At 46.4% G+C, this 25,968-nt stretch overlaps 1 protein-coding gene across 1 annotated transcript in view; it reads left to right on the forward strand.

The window, feature by feature from the left end:
• The window catches only part of TAF1D (TATA-box binding protein associated factor, RNA polymerase I subunit D), a 145,760-nt gene that overhangs the window by 6,063 nt on the left and 113,729 nt on the right, over positions 1–25,968 (forward strand). Inside the window, exon 2 of the mRNA XM_078679412.1 lies at positions 23,333–23,811. Coding sequence (XP_078535538.1) covers positions 23,453–23,811 — 359 coding nt within the window. The 5' untranslated portion in view covers positions 23,333–23,452. The remainder of the gene's footprint in view (positions 1–23,332; positions 23,812–25,968) is intronic.

Here is a 25,968-nt window from a genome sequence, read left to right on the forward strand (position 1 = left end):
GGCACGCTTGGGCACAGCTTCCCTCGTCACCAGTGTAGAGTAGGGCGCTAGGCCCGCATGCTGGAAAAAAGACTGTGGCACAGACACTCTGGTAACTGGGTGCAACTGGCCCAGAGCATGGGCGCTCGGCCACCTTTATTTAAGCAGTGTCACCTGACCGGTGAAGTCTGTGGTGGGTGGGTGTACAGTGTAGGGCATACACAGAAACACTGGTGTGCTGACTGCACATCACTACAACTTACAGCTCAGGATTTGAGTGAAATAACTGAACTTTAGCTTCTCCAATTATCATTTTGAAGTCTCTCCCATCTACAAACCTATGCCCTTGAAACAAATAAACGCAAAGCTTTACGATCATCGTTACGTAAGCATTACCGAGGACTCAAAATAATCAGTGGTGGCATTACAATTAACGTGTTAACAAATGCGGTATGTCAATGAGGGTACCTTGAGGGAGGGAGCTAGTGGGGGCAGAAGGATGGGGGGGGATATTGGCGAGTGATTGCCATCGGCATTTCCTTGAGGTAATTCGGACAGGTGGTGCAGTCGGGACGGGATGGGATATGGGAATAGGATAGTCTAGTTTGTCAATAGGGCGGGGCCAGGGATGACAGTTAGGGTAATGAGTTAGGGTAATGGTCAAGGGGAGTTTAACCTACTTGCAAGGTTAGCTGTGGTTCTGCAGAGTTTATGGACGCTGTAACTGTCTCCTCTCCCTCCCTAAAGTTAATGTTACTCCTCCATCCTCTCTGGTGGGCAAGTTATTTCCGATTTCGTGCAGATGAATTTGTAATTTACTTGCCCAGATTCTGAGCAGAAATGTTAATTCCTAGCACCCGGTATTTCTGTACCTAATTCTGATGAACTCATAATCAGGTGATGTGCTTTTTCCAATTATTATTTAAAAACAATATGAAGAACTTGAACCTGCTTTTTGCAACTTAAGTTTCCGCGTAAGTTAGCTTTGGTCAGTACTTTGACTTACAAAGTTCAGCTCAGCAGTGTTACTCTTCTAACTCCAGTAGTTGCCAATTTGGGTGCTGGGGGTATGATGTGTTTAAGATTAATGATCGAATTGTATGTTTTTTCCTTCTAAATCTTAATACAATACATATTTTCTAAACCTAAAGTTTCACACAGAATATCTTCGTGTTTCTGGGAGCAGAGGTAGGCTGTTGATACCGAGGGCAGAAAACTGCTGCCGATTGTCACAAACAGCTGGCGAGGCAAGGAAATCCTGCGACTGATCCCCAACCTTCAAAGGGGTAAACACGGGGTGTTGTGTGCTCGCAGGCGGTGATGGTGATGGGCCGAGGGGCAACACCCCTCCAACTTTATAAGCCTTATAGCCTACATATACATAGGCCGCAGGTCCCCAGCGCTTTGCCGGCCCCACCAGCCCAAAATCCATGTTTCAGAAAAGGGACACTCTTGACTGCCGCCTCCTGTTTGCCAACAGCACCCTCCATGCCAGCCTTCACCAAGGAAATCCTTATTGAAGGGGGGCATAGGGGTTGCTGTTGGCTAACAGGAGGCTGTGTGGGGGTGCCATATTCTGGGCTGCTGGTGCTGGCAAAGCGCTGGGGACCCGCGGTCTATGTAGATGACGGGCGAAAGGTATTAAGCAAAAGCGGCTGGATCCGTTTTCGTCCCTGTCACGGGGGAACTGGACACAGTACTGCTGCATGACAGGCTGCCGCTGGCGGCGGCACGGGGAGAACAACGGCAGGCCGTGGAAAATGTAAAAAACTAAAAAAGCACAAAAGAGGGCACCGCGCTAAAACATGTAGCGTTGCGCCCATGCATGTGAAAATTTAAAAAGAAAAAAAGCACCAAGTAGGGAGCCGTGCTAAAACAAAGCGACTCACCCCTGCATATAGATGTTTGTGAGGTTGAAGGTTGTGCCCCACAGAAAGAAGTGCTGCGCTCTAAACGAAAAGAAGTCCCTAAACGAGCCACAATGGACAACTACAGAGTAAGTAAACTGTAGTTAGTCGGTGCTGCTCAAGATGAAACAGAAGTGACATATCGGGAGCTCCAACCAATCAGGACCCAGAAAACAAAAAGTTAAACAATAGCAAGCAGGAGGCGGGAACATACTACTTTAATCATACTCTATTCATTACAAAAAGGCTTGCAGACAGCGCATGCGCGCTGGCAACACTCGACCTAAAAATTCAGGACAAAAGGTTAATTTTACAGACACAGCCAAGGAGAGGCATACCACACTACCGTATCAATATATTTATTTACCATTGATTATATTACACTGTTTCTTCACTGTGGTGTATGTGATTGTCTATAGGTATGGTACATTAAGGTGGACATTATGTCCTTGTTCAATAGTAAATCGATGCCCTTGAGCACAGTCTCAATGGCATCACTCCTACCCAATCTTTATTGAAGATAAATTAATAGCAACGTTTTGTTATGTTTTAAAATAAATTCCATGGCCAGTAGTTTGAGGAAAAGAAAGGTAAGTAACTTTATTGCCACCTGCTAATTTAGACAAGTTGAACAAAAACATCTGTCTCACCTCACCTTCCACTGGATGTTAAACCTAAATAAAATATTGATACAGAGCAGATGGTATGGGTGACATTCTATCTCCTAGTGTGAGGATGCGAGGTACCCAAAACTTGTGTGCAGAGTCATAGCACTAACGAGGCGTGTCTGCTGCATTAGAGTGTGCGTCCGGGACTCAACATTTATCACTGAACTGGCAGCCCAGATCATCGGACAGAGAATTAAAGAGCAGAGTGAAGCTGAGATTAGATGGGAGATCAACTGCAACTGATTTAAAGGGTTGCTACTAATACTTGGACAATTATGAAATAGAAAAATAAGGTGGAACAGCATATACAAGTAAGGTTTTCAACAGTATCCATCTGGAACTGAATTACTGGAAGGTGCTCTCAAATGTCACCATCAAGTAAATTAGGCAAATAAAGGTAATTGATTTGATTGAGATCATAGAGTTTAGTCATGCGGGGGAACCGACATTTGAAGACAGGCTTCCCGGCACATGTAGTGCAATTAAGCCACTGACTAGATTTCGTTTTGTCAATCCCCTTTAACTTTAGAGGACACTATTTTTGTACTTTTCTGTGAGATGTATAGTACAGTGTGTTAAATACAGATCATAGGTTAATCAGACACAATATTGAGGGAAAATAAGGTACTTAGTAAAGGTAAGGAAGGGCTCGAAAAATCTTAAATTGATACTAGACCTGCAGGTCTAGTAACTTGAAAAATCTACACAACCTAACTAACACACTTGACCTCTGTGAGCAAATGTGACAAGTTAACAAGATTTAAAGACATTTTTATTGCTCATTCACTCAGCTCCTGCTATCCGTTGATAAACATGACCCTAATGCTCGATCCATATTCTCAAAAGGTAGGAAAGCAATTGCCAGCTGAATGAGGCAAAATTTCCTCCAGCTGAACACTGGAAAAACGGAAATTGTCCTGTTTGTTGATGTTCCCCGAGCTGGTGGCCAATTTAATTGGGACCTGCACGGGAACCCAAGACTGTGGTAAAACATTTAGGGGTTTGCCTGGACCAGGAATGAATTATGAAGAAGCAGGTTCTACCACCATTGGCGTCTGCTTCCATGCTTTAGGTCTCTTGCGAAGAGTATTTCCCTTTCTCTCCTTGTCCATTCGGAAAACCCTGATTCAGGCACTAGTACTAAGTCGATTAGACTACTGCAATGCATTGCTGATTTCAGCCAGCGAAGCATATTTGAACAAATTCCAAGTGGTCCAAAACACCACTGCTCAACTGGTCTCCAATGGTCCTGCTCTTACCCCTTCCCCTCTTGCAGACACTTCATTGGCTGCCAGTGCGATAACAAATCAGCTTTAACATCTGCCCGCATTGTGCATAAAGCCCTAACTGATAAAGGCCTCAGTTATCTGGCAGAGAAATAAAAAAAATGTCAGCCTCCCAGGACACTACGCTCAGGGACCAAATTCCTACTTGTAGTACCGCGCTGCAAAAAAGCACAACAAGGCGGGAAAGTCTTCTTCCATTTAGCCCATACCTTCTGGAACCAACTTCCTACCCATTTGAGGGAATGCCCTGATCACCTGCAATTCCATAGGCTTATGAAGACTACACTGTTTTAACACACACCCCTGTTGCTGACCGACTAAGCAGTTCGCGAGTGCTGAGAGACCCCTCAGGGGTGATTCAGGCTATATAAATTCTAAATCAAATCAATGCTACCAACCAGTCTCCGGGGTCGAGGGCAGACAAGACCTGAGCAGGCTTCAAGATTTTGAACTTCTCTTTCCGGAGGAAACTGTTGGCGTTCCTGCGATCCAAGATAGGACGCAGGCCTTTGTCCTTGGGCACCAGAAAATAGTGGGAATAGCAACCACAACCTACTTCTGGGGCAGGGACGTGCTCAGTGGCCCCCTTGGCCAAGAGGGCTGAAACTTCCTGTTGGAGTAGGGACAGGTGATCCTCCGACATGCGATGGTACTGAGGTGGCATTGAGGGAGGGGTAGTCTCGAGGGGGAAGGAGTAGCCTCTTCGGACTATCTGCGGAACCCACCTGTCCAACGTGATGGTGCACCAGTGGGGGAGGTGATTGCGGATCCTTCTGCCCACTTGGGTTTGGTGACCCTGGAAGGTCGGACTAGGAGGGTTTGGAGGCTGATGCAGAGGGGGCTGTGGTGGACTGGCTCACTCGCTGGCCCCAGAACCACACCGGTGGTTCCTCGGCTGCACTGGGGCTCAACAACCTGCGCCGGCCTGTGGCTCTGGGTGGGATGTAGTGGGGAACCCCTTCCGTAGTCACCGAAATTGCCGAAAGGCAGACTGCCCAGGGCGGGTGGTGGAGAGGCCCAAGGACCTGGCCATAGCCCGAGAGTCCTTAAAGCCCTCTAGCTCGTTGTCTGTCTGCCTTGTTGCCAAAAAGGCAACGGCCATCAAAGGGCATGTCCATAAGTGTGGATTGGACATCCCCGGAAAACCATTTGAACGCAACCAGGCTTAGCTCCGAAGGGCTACAGACGTGGCAGTCGTCCTGCCAAGTGCGTCTGATTTATCCAGCTCACAGCGAATGGTAAACTTTGCTGTGTCTCTCCCCTCGGTGACTGCATGGGAGAGCACGGCCCGGGCCTCCTCCAGGCGCTGAGGCAGCACTTGCTCCACCATATCCCACACAGAGTGGGAATAACGGCCCAACAGACATGCAGTGTTTACCGACCGCAGTCCCAAGCTGGATGAATAAAACTTCTTCCCAAGTTGGTCCAGCTTCTTGGATTTCCTATCAGGTGGAGCTGTATGGAAGGTGCCTTTGGATGTAGAGGCTTGGACCACCAAGCTGTCAGGGGTAGGGTTTAATAGGATAGGAAAGTGGGGTCGACCGGGGCGACGGCGGCGGGCAACGATCCTATCCACAGGAGCCCCTGTGTGGGCCTGGACCAGGTGCCCAAAAGGATGTTCATTAGGGCTTCATTGAAAGCTAGCAGGGGCTCCGAAGAGCTCGCTGCCGGCTGAAGCACCTCTGTCAGGAGGTTAGTCCTGACTGCCACTGCAGGAAGCTCCAGGTGTAGAGCCTCGGCCGCCCTCGCAATACCACTGCGTATGACGCTCCCTTCTCTGTAGCCCGATAGGAGGAGACAACATGCCTAGGTCTGGGGAGGTATCCAGACCACTTGCATCCCCCAGTTCCTCTCTCCAGTCCAGCTCGTACTCCAGCTGGTCTGTCAAAGGGTCACCAGACCCCTCCCTGTCTTCCTCACCCTCCTCTAGCTGCCAATCTGGCTGAAACCGACGGCCAGGGTGGAACACAGGGACAAAAGTACCCATTGGCACCGGATCTGGCGTCAGTCGACACCGGTCCGGCTCCATGTCCACATCGGGGTGGAAGCCGGAGTCGACACCGGCTGGGGGTCTTGCAGTCATCTGCTGCGGACGTTGTGCTTGTTGAATCAGTGCCGGTGGATGTGTAACGAGGTCGACCAGCACCGATCCGGATCCATGCCTGGATCCAATGGGGCCTGCGGTGCCGAGGTCGAAGGTGGCGAAGGCCTAGGGTCCCCAGCTGAGTCCGCAGGGCCCGAATGCATGCCGGCGGAGTCGGGCTGCCCAAAGATGGCATGCATCGCTTCTTAAAATTTACAAAGCTGAGCGGGGATCGCTCCCGGACCCGGGAAGGGAGGGAAGGCCGGATCGACCCTGAAGGCTCCGCACGCAGCGCTGTGGGAGGGGCACCACCCGCACCCTATGTCGCGCCGGCTGACGGACAAGGGGAAGTTGAAGAGTGACAATGCTTCTTCGACTTAGTCTTGTGCTTCGACTTACCTGACCCAGAGTGCGAAGACTTAGACGACGAGTGGTGGTGATGGCTCCGCGAATGGTCCCGCAACTTCCCTCGCAGCCAGGACCTTTAGCGACGCGGAGCCGACTGCCGGGCCTCGAGGACCTTTCGGGACCGCTCCCGCAAAGACTTCGGGCCATGGTTTGGCAGTCGGGGCACGACTTGGGGTCGTGGTCACGCTCCAGGCAGTAGAAGCACACCTGGTGCGGATCCGTTACCGACATCAGTCGGGTACAGAAACCGCAGGCCTTGATGCCGGGCATCCCTCGTGTGCCAGGAGTCAATGAAGATTCAAAAACAAAGTCGACAAAAGTTGTTAAAAAGTGACTGGGGGTACCGCTCTCTCCGGATCTGCGCTTGCTGGCGCAGAATAAGAAAGAACTGACGTCAGTGCGTGAGGGCGGCATCTAAATAACTTCCGCAACGTCATCCCCGCGACCATAACGCCGACGAAGGACGCAGAGTCGACAGACTTCACCTACCGACGCGCAGGGGTACTGCTAACGAAAAACATTCCGGATCCAGTCTGACGCCTGGGGTAATTCTAAGGTAAGGAATCTATAACTAACTGTTTCTTTCAGATTATATATGTTATATATCAGACAAATGGTGACAGCAAATGTGTATCTATGGTGCAGGTTCACTTTCCACAGATCCTACAGAGCTAGTCCTCCCCTGGGCCGCACTGCTTTGGTGATGATTCTTTATAATGAGTGCACAGCTCTTTTATACAGGATCCCACTGAACGGAAGCACTTCCAGCACCCCTCTCAAGAGCACATTGACATCTTCCCTCAAGGTAGATTCAGCACTTCCAAATCCCTCGCATAGCTGATTTTTTAGAAAGCCATGGTATTCTTCATGACTGTGAGATCAGATTTCGTCCGCACCATGCCACTGAGACTGCTCTCTTGTCAATGGTGCAGATTGCAAAAGAGCGGTTGGATCATGGAGAGAGGGTAACCATCATCCTCCTCGATCTCCGTGCAACAGCTTACATTGTTAACCACAACACCCTCATTAAAGGAGTTAATAGCACTGGAATCTTGGGTCTCGTTCTTGTATGGCTCAAATCCTTTCTGGAGAACAGATCCTTCCAGATCTTTGAGGGTGGCTGTACTTCTGTCTCCTACCAGCCTAAAAATCGGTGTCCAACAGGGCTCCTCGTTGAGCCCTACACTTTTTAAACCTATATATGAGGCCACTAGCGGATGTCGTCCAATCCTTCGGAATTTCAATGGTCACGTATGCGGATGACACCCAATTGGTGTTCTCTCTCACACAGAATCATAACCCTCACTCTGCCACCCTAGCCCATGCCTGGAGAAGCATGCCCCCTGGATGAATAACTCCTGTCTGAAACTGAACGGAAACAAAACTGATCTCCTGATTTTTGGAAATTCTAGCCCCTCGGAATGGGCAGGCAAAACTGCCTGGGTTCTGCGCCTGTTCCCAAACCGGCCATTAATGTCTTGGTATATGGCTGGACTACTCTTACATTTGGAGGTCCAGGCAACACAACTTGCTGCATGGTGTCCCTAGTACTGGGTCGACATGTTTTGAGTTTTCCCCTAAAGCTCTTCTTCAGGACCACACAAGGGCCAGCCTGTGCGTACCACTCCTAAAGAAGCCTGTGAATAGGAAGCAATGGGGTGCACACCTAATGTGTTTTCACATGATATTTGATACATACAGTTGTACACTGACACGCTGTATTTTTGTTTAGGCTGAAATATGCCTTATGATCTGCAGGGGTAGAAGGGCTTGTAAAACACCTTCGTCAAAGCACTGCTCTCGGAAAATGACCTGATGGCAACCCTGGAAACCGCATCTCACGGGGATGGCCCTTGTGTGGTCCGGAAGAAGAGCTTTAGGGGAAAGCTCGAAACATGTCGACCCACTACTAGGGACACCATACTCATTACAGTTAGGTATTTTCCTAGTATTAACCCCTGCTTTTAAAACATACCGACTAGGAGCAGGAATAAAATATTAGCTCACTAGCTAGGTATTTTTAACCTATTTTTCCCACTCCACATCACTGCACCACACATATTTTCCCAAAACTAAGTGCTCTTACGTAGTTCGCAAGTGGCAGCATGCCTCAATCCGCAGCGGATTGGGGAGACCCCAATGATGAAGCATGCCACCTAGGGGTAACCCTGGTGGGTGAGGGGACTCTGGAAAATAATTTTTCTTTCTGGAAAGAGGGTTTTTCACACATGTTCAGTGGAATCCCTGTTCTTCCTATGGTTAGGTTTCTAATTCCGGATGTTGTGGAACTGATACTATATTTACCCAGGTCTCCACTGGGACTACAGGTTTCTCCTGTGGTTTATAACACTGTATAGGACTTGGCATTTGCTGATCTACCTTTATTGAACTCGAAGGAGATATGGTCCACACGGGTTCATTTTAATTAACTATGTTTGTGGAGTGTTGTCATACCTAGTGCTTTCAATCGAGGTGTAACGGAGCCAGTTACAGCGTGTAAAAGGAGCCAGGCTGACGACTCGCGGTCTGTGATATTCAATCGAGTTGAATCTCTTTTCCATAGTTGGGATTTGTTCCGAGGGACGTTTCGTGGTGCTAATTTCAGCACATTGGAAAACCCTGTTGGGTGCAGATTAACGTCGCACAAGTGGCACACCAGTGAAGGGTGCCCACTGATATTAGGGTTGCTTTATCATTGTGCACATTGAGCCCCCACCCTCCCATCCCCCCGTCCTGATGAAGACCCGCCCCTGAGGAATCCAGTCACCCAGTTTGTTTGTTTTGGGTCGAAACGTCAACATTTTTCTTTCCCTCGGAGCCTGTACCTACATTTTCCCGCCCCCCTCCCTTTCCCTTTGTCTCTTGTGTCAATCAAGGAATACGGAGGACTATCTAACCACGTGTCAGCAAGAAAGAGTTACATTTTTTGCGACCTAAGGATTTAGGGCAGGCTCACCTGTGTTTTCATATTAATAATCCTAATTTCCCTCACTGACCTTCTTGGTCCTTCACACGAGCACTTACTCTCACTCTTTTCTGTGCACGCCAATTGACAGTGAACCCCATTTGTAAATATTTGTATTTTATATCTGTTATTTTCAAAATATATATTAAATAAGTACGTCTCTCGGACTTTGGTGAGACATATTCGCTTTGTTTTAAGTGTTTTTCTTGTACCAATTGATATCTCGGGCTAATAGATCTGTTATGTTCTGTTTTATATCAACCATAGTGGATTTAATCGGATGGTGACCAAAGAAAATAATTGAAATATATCTTTGCATTGTGCATGTTGAATCGATGTCTAGGACTAACTGTTGACTATAATACCTGGCATCCTTGGCGTGTTTCTCCCCTCACTTTTTTTCTGTTAACCCTCCTGTTTTGCCGAGTTCGTTTTTTGCTAGCTTCAGGACTCTGCACCCTTAACCACCATGCTTGTGCTTTCTTTTTAAACATGGTAGAATTGGCTTCTACCTAACTAACATATTTAATTTACTTGTAAGGCCCTAGTAAAGTGGTACTAAATATAGCCCAGGCCTGTAAATTAAATGCTTCTAGTGGGTGTGCGGTACACAAGGGGGTGGTGATGGACGGATCATCTGAACCAATCAAACACTCACACCCAGTCAAAAGATCTGGGTTTGACCCATCACCGTTCTTTAGCCCACTCTGCCACCCCAGTTCAGACATGTCTATATGCAAATCAGTCTGACCCTGTGCCTCATGGGAACAGTCCAGCCCGAACTGCCAAGCCATGTCTTCCCTGGACCGGAAACAAGCTTCCGAGGACCGGTTTCTGAATGCCAGAAACCGGTCCTCGGAAGCTTGTTTCCGGTCCAGGGAAGGCATGGCTTGGCAGTTCGGGCTGGACTGTTCCCATGAGGCACAGGGTCAGACTGATTTGCATATAGCCATGTCTGAACTGGGGTGGCAGAGTGGGCTAAAGAACGGTGATGGATCAAACCCAGATCTTTTGACTGGGTGTAAGTGTTTGATTGGTTCAGATGCTCCGTCCATCACCACCCCCTTTTGTACCGCTTTGGCCGCCATAAGTGTGGCAGGGTATGCTCAGACGTGACTCCCTTGCTCACTTTGCCACTGGATTCAAGCAAGCCGGGCTGAAGACGCCTGGAATGCCAGAAACCGGTCCTCGGAAGCTTGTTTCCGGTCCAGGGAAGGCATGGCTTGGCAGTTCGGGCTGGACTGTTCCCATGAGGCACAGGGTCAGACTGATTTGCAAATAGCCATGTCTGAACTGGGGTGGCAGAGTGGGCTAAAGAACGGTGATGGATCAAACCCAGATCTTTTAACTGGGTGTGAGTGTTTGATTGGTTCAGATGCTCCGTCCATCACCACCCCCTTTTGTACCGCTTTGGCCACCATAAGTGTGGCAGGGTATGCTCAGACGTGAGTCCTTTGCTCACTTTGCCACTGGATTCAAGCAAGCCGGGCTGAAGACGGCTGGAATGCCAGAAACCGGTCCTCGGAAGCTTGTTTCCGGTCCAGGGAAGGCATGGCTTGGCAGTTCGGGCTGGACTGTTCCCATGAGGCACAGGGTCAGACTGATTTGCATATAGCCATGTCTGAACTGGGGTGGCAGAGTTGGCTAAAGAACGGTGATGGATCAAACCCAGATCTTTTGACTGGGTGTGAGTGTTTGATTGGTTCAGATGCTCCGTCCATCACCACCCCCTTTTGTACTGCTTTGGCCACCATAAGTGTGGCAGGGTATGCTCAGGCGTGAGTCCCTTGCTCCCTTTGCCACTGGATTCAAGCAAGCCGGGCTGAGGACGTCTGGAATGCCAGAAACCGGTCCTCGGAAGCTTGTTTCCGGTCCAGGGAAGGCATGGCTTGGCAGTTCAGGCTGGACGGTTTCCATGAGGCACAGGGTCGGACTGATTTGCATATAGTCATGTCTGAACTGGGGTGGCAGAGTGGGCTAAAGAACGGTGATGGATCAAACCCAGATCTTTTGACTGGGTGTGAGTGTTTGATTGGTTCAGATGCTCTGTCCATCACCACCCCCTTTTGTACCGCTTTGGCCGCCATAAGTGTGGCAGGGTATGCTCAGACGTGAGTCCCTTGCTCACTTTGCCACTGGATTCAAGCAACCCGAAGACGGCTGGAATGCCAGAAACCGGTCCTCGGAAGCTTGTTTCCGGTCCAGGGAAGGCATGGCTTGGCAGTTCGGGCTGGGCTGTTCCCATGAGGCACAGGGTCAGACTGATTTGCATATAGCCATGTCTGAACTGGGGTGGCAGAGTGGGCTAAAGAACGGTGATGGATCAAACCCAGATCTTTTGACTGGGTGTGAGTGTTTGATTGGTTCAGATGCTCTGTCCATCACCACCCCCTTTTGTACCGCTTTGGCCGCCATAAGTGTGGCAGGGTATGCTCAGACGTGAGTCCCTTGCTCACTTTGCCACTGGATTCAAGCAAGCCGGGCTGAAGACGGCTGGAATGCCAGAAACCGGTCCTCGGAAGCTTGTTTCCGGTCCAGGGAAGGCATGGCTTGGCAGTTCAGGCTGGACTGTTCCCATGAGGCACAGGGTCAGACTGCATTGCATATAGCCATGTCTGAACTGGGGTGGCAGAGTGGGCTAAAGAACGGTGATGGATCAAACCCAGATCTTTTGACTGGGTGTGAGTGTTTGATTGGTTCAGATGCTCTGTCCATCACCGCCCCCTTTTGTACCGCTTTGGCCGCCATAAGTGTGGCAGGGTATGCTCAGACGTGAGTCCCTTGCTCACTTTGCCACTGGATTCAAGCAAGCCGAAGACGGCTGGAATGCCAGAAACCGGTCCTCGGAAGCTTGTTTCCGGTCCAGGGAAGGCATGGCGTGGCAGTTCGGGCTGGACTGTTCCCATGAGGAACAGGGTCAGACTGATTTGCATATAGCCATGTCTGAACTGGGGTGGCAGAGTGGGCTAAAGAACGGTGATGGATCAAACCCAGATCTTTTGACTGGGTGTGAGTGTTTGATTGGTTCAGATGCTCTGTCCATCACCACCCCCTTTTGTACCGCTTTGGCCGCCATAAGTGTGGCAGGGTATGCTCAGACGTGAGTCCCTTGCTCACTTTGCCACTGGATTCAAGCAAGCCGGGCTGAAGACTGCTGGAATGCCAGAAACCGGTCCTCGGAAGCTTGTTTCCGGTCTAGGGAAGGCATGGCTTGGCAGTTCGGGCTGGACTGTTCCCATGAGGCACAGGGTCAGACTGATTTGCATATAGCCATGTCTGAACTGGTGTGGCAGAGTGGGCTAAAGAACGGTGATGGATCAAACCCAGATCTTTTGACTGGGTGTGAGTGTTTGATTGGTTCAGATGCTCCGTCCATCACCACCCATGGCTTGGCAGTTCGGGCTGGACTGTTCCCATGAGGCACAGGGTCAGACTGATTTGCATATAGCCATGTCTGAACTGGGGTGGCAGAGTGGGCTAAAGAACGGTGATGGATCAAACCCAGATCTTTTGACTGGGTGTGAGTGTTTGATTGGTTCAGATGCTCTGTCCATCACCACCCCCTTTTGTACCGCTTTGGCCGCCATAAGTGTGGCAGGGTATGCTCAGACGTGAGTCCCTTGCTCACTTTGCCACTGGATTCAAGCAAGCCGGGCTGAAGACGGCTGGAATGCCAGAAACCGGTCCTCGGAAGCTTGTTTCCGGTCCAGGGAAGGCATGGCTTGGCAGTTCAGGCTGGACTGTTCCCATGAGGCACAGGGTCAGACTGATTTGCATATAGCCATGTCTGAACTGGGGTGGCAGAGTGGGCTAAAGAACGGTGATGGATCAAACCCAGATCTTTTGACTGGGTGTGAGTGTTTGATTGGTTCAGATGCTCTGTCCATCACCACCCCCTTTTGTACCGCTTTGGCCGCCATAAGTGTGGCAGGGTATGCTCAGACGTGAGTCCCTTGCTCACTTTGCCACTGGATTCAAGCAAGCCGAAGACGGCTGGAATGCCAGAAACCGGTCCTCGGAAGCTTGTTTCCGGTCCAGGGAAGGCATGGCGTGGCAGTTCGGGCTGGACTGTTCCCATGAGGCACAGGGTCAGACTGATTTGCATATAGCCATGTCTGAACTGGGGTGGCAGAGTGGGCTAAAGAACGGTGATGGATCAAACCCAGATCTTTTGACTGGGTGTGAGTGTTTGATTGGTTCAGATGCTCTGTCCATCACCACCCCCTTTTGTACCGCTTTGGCCGCCATAAGTGTGGCAGGGTATGCTCAGACGTGAGTCCCTTGCTCACTTTGCCACTGGATTCAAGCAAGCCGGGCTGAAGACTGCTGGAATGCCAGAAACCGGTCCTCGGAAGCTTGTTTCCGGTCTAGGGAAGGCATGGCTTGGCAGTTCGGGCTGGACTGTTCCCATGAGGCACAGGGTCAGACTGATTTGCATATAGCCATGTCTGAACTGGTGTGGCAGAGTGGGCTAAAGAACGGTGATGGATCAAACCCAGATCTTTTGACTGGGTGTGAGTGTTTGATTGGTTCAGATGCTCCGTCCATCACCACCCCCTTTTGTACCGCTTTGGCCGCCATAAGTGTGGCAGAGTATGGTCAGACGTGAGTCCCTTGCTCACTTTGCCACTGGATTCAAGCAAGCCGGGCTGAAGACGGCTGGAATGCCAGAAACCGGTCCTCGGAAGCTTGTTTCCGGTCCAGGGCTGGACTGTTCCCATGAGGCACAGGGTCAGACTGATTTACATATAGCCATGTCTGAACTGGGGTGGCAGAGTGGGCTAAAGAACGGTGATAGATCAAACCCAGATCTTTTGACTGGGTTTGAGTGTTTGATTGGTTCAGATGCTCCGTCCATCACCACCCCGTTTTGTACCTCTAGTGGGTGTGCAGCACTGGTTCTGCCACCCACTTAAGTAGACTTTTAAAAATGTCTCAAGCCTGCCATAGCAGCCTGTGGGTGCAGCTTTAAACTGTCATGCACCTTTGCCAGGCCCAAACCTTAGTTTTTAATACACATGTCACTCCTAAAGTAGGCCCTGAATAGCCATGGGGTCAGGGTGTAGTGACAGTCGCATCTGGCATGCCCCGAGGGTGGTGAGGCGGTGGCAGAAAACTAAAAAAAGAAATGCATTAAATTAAATAAACACACCTTCCTGCAACAACCGCAACGTCTACAATCGTCTTCTCTCCTTGAGGCAGGCTTCCAAGCCAATCCTCGCTCTAGTCACATGCTGTTAACCAGCATGAGGGCAACGCCCTGATTGGAGGAAGCGGCTTGTCTTGGCGTTCCACTTCACACGGGAGGTCTGCACTTACTCTTAGCCCAGCTGTCTTAAGACAGCTGGGTTGAGAAGTCTAAAGTTTGCAATTCTGGCTGGCCGTCGCAAGAGGGCCAGCCAAAGAAACATGCACACTTTAAACAAGTGCAAGGGCACCCCACCATCCTCCCTGCCGCTGCTGCCATTCAGCAGGCCTGCCCCGTTCTGACATGCCCTTCAGGACGTGGTGACAATAAATAAAACAGTAATTCATTAACTTCATTACCATTTTATGTTCCATCTCTTGGGGCATTTCATTGGGGCGAGGCTGAAAGAATACCTGGACCCGTGACTTACTGGCTGTCGAGAGCAGGAGAAATGGCAATGAAGACAGGCTTTGAGCGTTTTATGCAGTGTTCATACCTTATCAGAACAGTACACTTTTCCCAGCATTGGATTAAAGGAGCAAGGTCTACAGCACATTTCCTTGTCACAGACAATTGAACTGTTACCTGAGCAAAGATGGAGAAGGTTCAGACAACAGTTCAGTTTGGATACTTGCCTATGCATTCCTCCTGAATTTAAATATATTCGCATAGGACCGTCGGACGGGGCAGTTTTGCTATTATCCTGACCTTCCCCTCACTTAACGTTTTCTATGTCCGCCACTAGGCTTAATATTAGTCTCCTTACTCAATTACGTATCCTTTATAATCAAACTGTATGAAGCTCTCTTGTATGTTGGGTATCATACTGTGTATAGTATCTGCCTGCATTATTCACTGAGTAGTGGTGAGAAAGCTACTTAAGGCTCAAGCCAGGGGCTATTAGCTCTGGCTCAGCTCGAGATCTTCTTGGACCCTTGAGCCCAAAACGAGCCGAGCTCCGTGTTGCTTCTGCCTGAAACCCAAGCTCTTACCAGTTGCGAAAGAATGAAAACAATATTGTTAGATTTCATGTTAGTGAGGCCCTTACCTGCTGAAGTCCAAAGTGTGGATTGAGCCTGTCTGTCTCCTATGAGATTCTGAACAGGAGAAGCAGCTGCCCAGCCCCCACCCCCAGGCCAGCAGACTATTGGCTATTCAGCTACCAGGCAAGTCCGAGCCTTCCTCTCACACTTGCTGAGGCCCCTTAAGGCCTTGCTGGGTGCACCCCAAATCATTCTCCTCCATCTTGTGAGTTGCAGCCTACCTGTGCCCCAGATTGCAGTGAGCAGAGTCCAGGAAGTGGTAAGGAGACAGACTAGTGCTGTCTCTTCCCAAGACAAAAAGTTGTTTAAAAAACGATTTTCACTTTCTGTGTTTACTGTCTATGCCTGTGGTTATTACAGTTAAAAAATGTAGTTTTAGCCTGCCTGTAATTGCATATTTTATCACATGTGTTGTGTTTTCAATTTGTGGTATTCCCTGCCCATGATTGCCTCCATTTAGTTTGTTGAATTGTGGGATTTGCAGTCCAACCTCTGTAGTTTGTCCCTCTCATTCCTTGGTGACAATTCTGTTTTCCCTCCACATTTCTCCTTTGCTCTGTGCTAAGCCCTGTATGTTAAAACAGTGCACTCCTAGCCACCATTTTGTGTTCACAAGCCAGTGAAACCGCCCCCCCCCCCAGCAACAGGGATTTTTCTACATCAGAGGGTGCTTCTGTGAGCAGTTTAAACTGTGTTTTACTAGGGCCTGTGCACTTCGTTTTTTGGCCAGCAGGGGGAGTAAAGTTTTATTCAAACAGTATTGTTAGATTTCAAGTTAGTGAGGCTCTTACCTGCTGAAGTCCAACATGTGGATTAAGCCTGTATGTCTCCTAGGAGATTCTGAACAGGAGAAGCAGCTTCCAACTCCCTGGCCAGCAAACCTTGTCCGAGGTCGCTGGGAGCTTATATGGTCTGCTAGTGGTTGGTACATGTCTACACTGATTGGTGGTTGTATCTGGTGTTTCTATTGGATTAGGGTTAATGTCCTCATTGGTTGGGTATTTGAGGGTTCTGGTTGATTTCTGCGTCTGTGATTCAATCATTGTAGGGTTGGGACTAGGGCTAGGGTTATGATTTCTATTGGAAGTAGGGACTAGGCCTTCCTATGTTATTGGTTGTTGGGAGTAGGGTGGGACTAGGGCTAGGGTTAGACCTTTAATTGGAAGTAGCGATTAGGGCTTCTGGTGTGATTGGTTGCTGGACTAGGTGTGGGACTTAGAGTAGGGTTAGGCTTTCTATTGGAAGTAGGGACTAGGGCTACCTGTGCCATTGGTTGCATGGACTTGTTTTGGGACTACTGGTAGGGCTAGGGCCTTTATTGGACGTAGAGATCAGAGTTTTTTTCTGATCGGGTGCTTGGACTAGGGCTAAGATTGACTGTAAGGTCCTGGTCTCCTATTCGTTCTAGATTTTAGGGCTAGTGTTGTGATTGGATAGTGTTAGGGCTAGGGTTCCCATTGCTGAAGGGGTTACCTGATTACTAGGGCTATAAAAAAGGCTAGGCTTAGGGCGTGTCAGCCCGGGCGTCGAGGCTAAGGGCAGAGAGGACAAGGGCCGTTGCCTGTTTGAGCCTGTTAAGGGCAGCGAGGACAAGGGCAGTTTCCTGTTTGAGCCTATTCGAGACTAGTAGGGACTAGGGCCAGAAATGCTGCCCTTTTTCTCATTTATCAATACCCAGCCCACACCATCCACATCCACAAACAGAGCAACACACTCACACCAAATGTACACCACGCACACCACTATGCACAGATTAATGTGCCAGCCTGCACTACAAACCCAACCAAACCACATCTACACACCCTACTATCCCAACTACCACACATATCCACCATCACCTACACACAGTACACAACTCTATCCTATACCACTAACCAATACACTCATCACTAACACAACACCAATCAACACATACATAACTACATCCCATTCAGACACACTCTCCCTGCTGTAATTACACCTAACAGACCACCTTTTATCACTAACAAACATATAATCATCCTTCCATCAGTTGTTCAACAAACACCCTCCTCTCCCTTCTACCATAATAACACTAACGCACAACACACACACTGCACACCACCACACTTTGTAACTCTTGCAACAAACCAGTCTAAGATAAACACTCTCACCTCTACTTCATTCCCTCCTACACACAATATACACTGTACTCATAAACACATCACCACCCCCTCTACGTCACATCCTCCTCTCACAAACAATACTACACAACCAAATCCATTGCATGGAACTTATACATCAGCACCCTTTTTCACTCCTCCTCAAAAGCAAAACATATCGCACACACCAGCACAACAAGATCTTCAAAGCGCAACACCTCCAAATACTTACCATCACAAAATACATACATATTCCCACCTTTCAAACCACACAAAGGAACAAACTCCAATGTCAATCTTTCACTCTTCCACCACACCTAACACAGATACAGCAATACAGCACCTCTCTTCTAACCGCCTCGCATCCATTGGACAATTTAGAACATTACTACATGACCCACATGCTGAACCACCTCCCCTGACTCATACACCTTCCGCCTTAAATACACACAAAAAATATAAGCAACATGCCACACGTCACAACTTTGCTTCCCCATGTCTACTTCACAACAATGTTACACCACAAAAGCAACACAGCACTCCAACTCACTCTCAAACACCATCTCCAACACATACACATGCAGACCCATCAAAATGCCTTCTTAGCATGCTGGAAGAGGAACACGATACAGAACAGCTACACGATTGCTATCCTAATATAGCTAATACCAGCACTAAAAACACACCTGCTACAAACCCACACAATACTGATCACTCTTCAACCTAACAAAGTCCCACTTTCACCAAAGGCCACTCACTTAACTGTCTACTAATAAATGCTTGACCCCTCTCTAAAAACAAGCATCACATCTACGACCTTCTCACCCATGCAAAACCAGACATACTATTCATAACCAAATCATGGTTGGGAGAAGATATGGCTCCAGTCCTGCATGAAGCCATTCCTCTAGGCTATCAAATAATCACCCAAAATCGTATAGCCAAAAAAGGAGGTGGTCTAGCTGTTGTTTTCAGGCAAACAAAACATATCACTAAAATTGACAACATCTCCATAAAGAATTATGAGGCTCTTCTAACAAGATGCAATCCTACACCGTCTTCCTCCTGTAACTTCCTGCTCCTTGACAGACCTCCACCTAGCAAGGCAACATTCCCAGACGCACTTCTAGACACAGTTTCAAACCTGATAACAATACACTCCAACCTATGCGTTCTGGGTTACCTTAACATTGGGTTTGATAAACCCAATATGACCCATCCAAAAACTATAATCACCGGCCTAGACGCATTGAACCTGCATCAGATTGTCCACAATCCGACACACACTGCTTGACATATCCTAGATGTCATTTTTGCTAATACTAAACTAGTTACCTTTCAAACTATAACTCCAGTCACATGGTCAGACCACCACTTGCTTGCCTTCCAACATAAAACAACGCTAAGCGACTCACCTAAAACTACCTTACATCCATCCACCTATCGGCCGTGGAACAAACTCAATTTGGAACACTTGGAAACACAACTAACATCCAGTACAAATCTGGAAAGCATAAATTATGTTCAAAATCTGTATGAGTGGCTACAGGAAGCTTTTGACATCCTGATACCACTCAAAACTACACAACAGAACAAAAAAAAGTGCGTTGGAGAAACAGAGAAATAAAAGACATAAAACAACAAATTGGAAAGCTGCAACGTACCTGGCTCAAAACAAACGCCAAACAAGACAAACTTCACCCACAGAAAATTAACAGATTATACAAGTCTGCTATCAAAAAAGCTAAGAAAAGGTACTATTCAGACAGAATTCAAAACGCTAAATGTGCAAATAAAAAATTCTATAAAATACTCAATGAATTTCGCAAACCAAATTGCCTAGAAGGAACTCATCCTGTTACTCAAGATTTCACAGACAAACTGGCAAATCATTACACGGACATAGCAGAAACATTGGAATCGTTCTTACAACAGAAACAAAGCACCAGCACTAACCGTTGTACAAAACAACAATCCAAGAATGCTTTAATCAAGCCTCTCCGTTCCTTCCAACACATCTCACACGATGAATCTATGGATCTGGTCAAAGCAAGCAGACCTGCCGGCAGCCTTTCTGACCCCTGTCCGCCACAAACTTTCAAGACAATTCTTTTAACAACCTCTGCTGCCACTCCAGTAAGAAGAATCATCGACGATTCCTTAACTACTGGAATATTTCCAGAAGAACTCAAAAGGTCATACATATGCCCTTTACTGAAGAAAACAAACTTGGACCCGCTGAACCCTGACAACTACAGACCCATTACAATCCTGGGCAAACTGATAGAAAGAGCAGCGTTCGCCCAGATGTCACAATTTATTGAAGAGAATGACATACTTTCAGACTTCCAAACAGGATTCCGTCCGCGAAGAGGCACTGAATCCGCCCTCCTTGCCATCTGGGATGACCTAAAGAATACAGTTGACCGCAACGGGGTTGCTGCGCTACTCCTCTTGGACCTCTCAGCTGCCTTTGACACGGTTGACCATGACACTCTGAAATAAAGACTCTATGAAGCCAGCATAGAGGGAACTGCTTTAGACTGGATAGCGTCCTACCTTCGAAACAGAACTAATGTCATCCACATCCCACCTTTCTCGTCCAAACCATACTCCACAAAAGCAGGGGTCCCTCAAGGTTCTATCATCTAGCCTATGCTTTTCAACATCTACATGAAGTCATTACCAGTACTGATCAATAAATTTCACCTCACATGCTATAACTATGCAGATGACACGCAAATACTCCTTCAACTGGAATGCCCCAAAGACATTGGAAAATCACCAATTTTCAGCTGTCTCAGAGCCGTGGATCAGTGGATGACCTGGAGCCATCTCAAATTGAATGCTTCAAAAACTGAAATACTCACGTGTGGCGATTGGAAACATTACAACCCGCTTGCCGCATGGCCTGATGAACTGGGATCACTGCCTAAAGTATCGAAGGAAGTAAGAAACCTCGGAATGACCATCGACTCGAAGCTGTCGATGAATGACCAAGTGGATAAACTAGCAAGATCAAGCGTTGCTACTATAAAAACGCTGCAACAAATTTTCCCTCATTTGGGATTTCCACACAAGGTCCAAGCTACCATCTCCCTTGTTCTGCCCAAACTCGATTACGCCAATAGTCTCTACCACGGATCACCTTTAACAACCATGAAAAGACTACAGCGGATTCAGAACTCAGCTGCCAGACTACTCTTGTATATCAAACCGCAAGACCACATCTCCCCTGCCTTGAAAGCCCTGCATTGGTTACTTGTTGCCATAAGATCCACGTCCAAGCTACTTTGTATCACCCACAAAGCAATACATGGAATGGGACCACTCTTCATCAGGAATAAAATCACCAAACACATTCAACAAAGGAACCTCTGCTCTAAAGGAGCATCTCGCCTCAAATTCCCACCATGCAAGAAAAAAAACCATGGGTGGCACATCCTTCTCTGTTCAAGCAGCCAAACTATGGAACTCTTTACCCCCAACATAAGGTCCACCGACAACCACCTTATCTTCAGAAAACTACTCAAGATTTGGCTCTTCCCCACATAAGCACCATACGCAAACAGAAATTTACAGCATATCCCTCTGTATACAAGCATTTTTTTCACTATAGATATGTACCTATCTTTGTGTATTACCTTGTATAAACATGTAAAATAATTATGTTGTTGAGAGAAAAAATAATAATAAATAAATAAAAATCATCTTTGGTCTACATGTACATACTTCCATTTTGCATCTATGTACCTTCCACGTACTTGTATCTGTGTGTCTGTTACTTTTCTCCTGAAAAAGCATATCCAATGCACTACCCTATTTCTCATCCTGTGCCTCTATGAATATCTTTAATCTACATATACTTACCTCCTTTATGTATCTATATACTTTCAATGTAATTATGGATATTTATAACTATCACTTTCTTCTAATTTAGCATTTCCAATGCACTACCCTATTTCTCACCCTATACTTCGCTCAATATATCTTCTAGCCCAACCTTCTGACTCATCTCAAACTTCTACTACTCCTTCCAATGCACTACCCTATCTCTCATCCTATACATCTATCAATATATCCTCTACATCCACTCTCTCATTTATCCCAAACCCCATACCACTACTATGTTTGCCAAAATAACCCTTTCTAGACTCTCTCCTACTCTACCCCTCCTTACATCATCTGACACCTCTTTTACTATACGGATCCCCTAAAACAAACCTTTCTAAACTCTTTCCTCTGAGTCCTCCCCTCCAAAACTCCTTTTTACTCATCCAAAAGCCTCCTCCTATTGCTAGGACCTAAAAAAAAAATCTTTCACTCTTTTATCACTCCACTATCCTTTTCAATCGAAATGAACAGACTAACACGTTCACTTCTCAAATTCTATATTAAACTATACTAAAATACTACCCAAATAACTGAATAACATATCCACTGCTCAAATTACTTCATATTTTTTTTTTACTATACTAATTTTCAACAGTAATCCTTTATGGGTTCCAGAGTGGGGTGCTACTCACCAGAAAAGCGATTCAACACCCATCAGGGGTAACAAGTGCTATATGAATGCAAATCTTTCTTCCCCTTTTATCCCTCCGCTATCCTTCTCACTCCAAGTAACTGACTGATATCCACCACTGAAATTATTTCATATTTCACCATATTAATTCACCACTAATCCTTTGTAGGCTTCCTGAATAGCGTGCGTCAACAAGTGTTATATAAATACAAACCTTTGTCCTCCTCTATCCTTTTGCTATCATTCCAAATCCAAATAACTGACTAACCTATCCACCACTTAAAATGTACTTGCATGTTTCACTATACTAATTCAAAACTAATCCTCTATGGGTCCCGGAGTAGCATGCTACTGGCTGAAAAAGCGCTTCAACGCCTCTTATGGGGTAGTAAGCGCTATATAAATGCAAATACAATACAATACAATACTAGGCAAATATTTAATTTTACAGAGCTGCATTTTACTTCGTCCTCAGATGTAGAGATACTTCCAATATGTGAGTTCAGATTGTGCGTTGTACACAAATAATCCTACGTATTAATTTGAAAGCTTCAAAATGTTAATGGGATATTTTATTTAAATTTAAAGAGACTGTTAAATTTTCACATGATGTTTGTGGCATGATTTCGACGCCAATAATTTACAGCTCGTTCACTGGCTCTTCAGAGCCCAGACATCCCTTGGTTCGGCTCTCCCTCATAATGTGATGGCTGCCCACCTCTATCACTGATACAAAAATCACTGACACAAAAATCACGGAGGGAAGACCGGATGGAAATGCCCTTCTCACAGTTGAACAATAATAACGCACGTCTTGGTTTGGACGTTAGATGCCAGGGTACTTCAAAACCATTGAGTCTGCAAAAAGCAAGGACAATGGGCTTTAAAAATCGTTACAGGTAACTTGAAATAGTCATGGCATATGTGTTAAAACAGCATACCTTACTACAAAGCAAATCAAATGTTTTTTATTGATATAAGGTACATTTTGTCACACCAGTTAATTATTGAACAACAACTGTAAACTAGAAGCCAAAAAGAGACATTATTTTGATACGACATCGTGGAAGTTCTGAAGTATGCCCACAATTCTAGCTTGATGGTTAGTGCCGGGTTATTGATTGTTAATAATCTTTTTTTTTTCACCTTTGTTTTCATAGGTCAGGCTGTCTCTTTATGATGCAAAGGTGTTTTGACTCTTGGAAAGTATGATTCCTGACCTTCAGACCTTGGAAGCATAGCAGTGTTTATGCAAGGTGCGGACATTCTCTTGACTGAAAATGGAAGATGCAGATGAGATCTTCTTTCTAGATGATTACAATGATGCACAAGAACTTATGGTGACACAACAAGAGGGACCTGACAGCTTCTCATCTGGACAATGCGGAACTGCTGCAAAGAAGTGGAATGCACAACTATTTCCAAATGAGGCTCTACGTGTTCCTGGAACAATTGCATCTCATGAGGACATTCTTAAAGTCCCCGAAAGAGAACACTCTGCAGATATCGTTAATGTTCCTGAGAAAGGATCTTGTGATCGGATTCTGGAAGCTCCTAACATTGAATCACAGGGTTGTGTTTCTACTCCTAGTGCTTTGTCACCGCCCATTTGTCGACATAATGACAGCGACGTGGAAAGGTAAAAATGCAGTCAATACTTTTCATAGCTTTTGTTAGTTGTCATCCCTGTTACAGGATGCTGTTCAGAGTTGCTGTAATGCATGCCTATTTACTTTTCTATGTAACTTAGGCAAACAGCTTCTCAACAACAAAAAGAAATCCCGTTAGGAATTTCATGCCAAGTTAGAGAGGGTTTTCTCCAATGTGAAGTAATGTGACATAGTAACATGTATTATTAAATACCTATTCGAACAGGATCCCCAACCATAACTGTCTCCGAGCAGCAGACATCTTTCAGAACCTTTTTTTTCAAGTTATGCATGTATCTGGCATGAGTTGTGACATCTGTGGCTCTGGCCACAAACCTAGTGGATGTCAACCATGAAGTGATGTAGCAGTTCCATAAAGGAACCTCCAGTGCTGATGATTTCCCTGTGTTTTTTTCTTCGTACCGCAGGTGCCAAACCAGGAGCTCCTATTTTCATTAGGAACAGATTTTGGCAGATTTTCATTTATTTTTCTTTAAAAAAAAAAAGGCTATTTAAATTTAAAACGTCACTAGTGCAAAACTAGGATTGGACATTATATTATTTGAATCATATTTAAAGGAAAAACAATAAAGAAACTGAGGTAAATGGAAACAGTCAGTAGCATTCATGATCTGAAATTTGACACTGTACTGGTAACCAGCTATTTCTGTAGCCAAGTTCCAGCAACTCATCTTGGTAGTGGTCGTTGTTTTTCATTCAACATCGTCCAAAGGGAGTAGTGATTTTTCAGCAGCTTTTATTGGAATTTTGGTTTCGAATGATTATGAATATATCCTCTCAGAATTTACTTAACTTTTTTGTGTGAAATACTTATAAGGTCGGTGGGGTAAAGTAGAGAAGTACATACACTATGAATCCTCAAGAACCAAGAGGTCTTCCACCTGAAAAACAAAAGTCAGGTCGATACAGAAACCTACAGACGAAGGGACAGAAGTGAAGGGAAAGTAGGTCCTCCAGTGTCAGCCATTCTACCCGACCTCAGAACTCCCACGGAGATAGAGCTAAAAAAAGCTGACGTATAGGAAAACTATCCGCTGATGATAAAAAGGTGTCCCAGCAACCTGCTGCCCATCAATAACTTTCACAATGTCTAGGAAGACTTTGCTGTTAAGCTACTACACATTCAAGACACATTTCCATGTTGAGCCATACTTGAACATTGAAGCAGTTGATGTCAAAAGTCTTTAATTCAGCTGGCGAGTAGTAATCATCACATGATTATTCTCCACCAAGAAAAAGGGCTTAGCAAGTCATCATTTAAGACCTTCCGTCCAACACCAATCTTTTTCTTGAAAACCTCAAACCCAAATTTATGTTCTGCAGTTGGTCGAGGACTCATTCAACCCGCAATGGATACATTCCTTACTCTTGCAACCTCCAAGGGAGTACGACCTTGATCAGTAAAATGGTGCAAGCCTCTTCATAGCCTTTATTTTTGAAGGCGAGAGCGTCACCTGGATTCAGCTTTTATAGTGGCGGCAAGTAGAGGCATAACTCCATACAACCTGAGATGGAAAACAAGAGGTTGGACACCAAGTATATGGCAGAGCTTTCAAAGCCATAAAGGCTGTTGTTACCTATACATTGCTGGATCGCTACGATAGATCGCTTTAGATGGCTACGCAAACATTGTCTGTTGACATGTTGAAGCCTGAGCAGCAAGACTTTTAAAGAAGTGTTAGGTGGTATGGTAATATTGGATCATGTGATACCTGCATCACCGGATTCCTCTGGCTAGAACTGAATAGGTTTTGAATGCTCCTTCCAGCTGGAAAGTCTGCACCTTCCCTTTTTCACTTTGCTCTTTGGTCCAGATACATGTGACGAAATGCTGTACATGAAGATGGAAGTGGAAACTTTGTAAGCTTTGAGACTGTATGAAAAATCTCAGTATAGCCCTCAAGAGAAAAGGTAGCTCTTCAGAGCGCTGAAACCCTGCAAAGGTAAAACCAGCCTTCCTTAAAACTAAAATTGGTGGGCAATTTTTAAGACAAGACATAACCACTTTAAAAAAAATCCTCATTACACATAAATAGAAAATGTAATTGCAGTGTATTCATCAATACACAAAGTTTCAAAATCCACTTTAGTAGAAAAAAACGCTAGAACCCCAATAAAGGCATAGT

Source organism: Lissotriton helveticus, chromosome 3_1 (genome assembly GCF_964261635.1).
Source record: "Lissotriton helveticus chromosome 3_1, aLisHel1.1, whole genome shotgun sequence".
NCBI classification, from domain to species: Eukaryota; Metazoa; Chordata; class Amphibia; order Caudata; family Salamandridae; genus Lissotriton; species Lissotriton helveticus.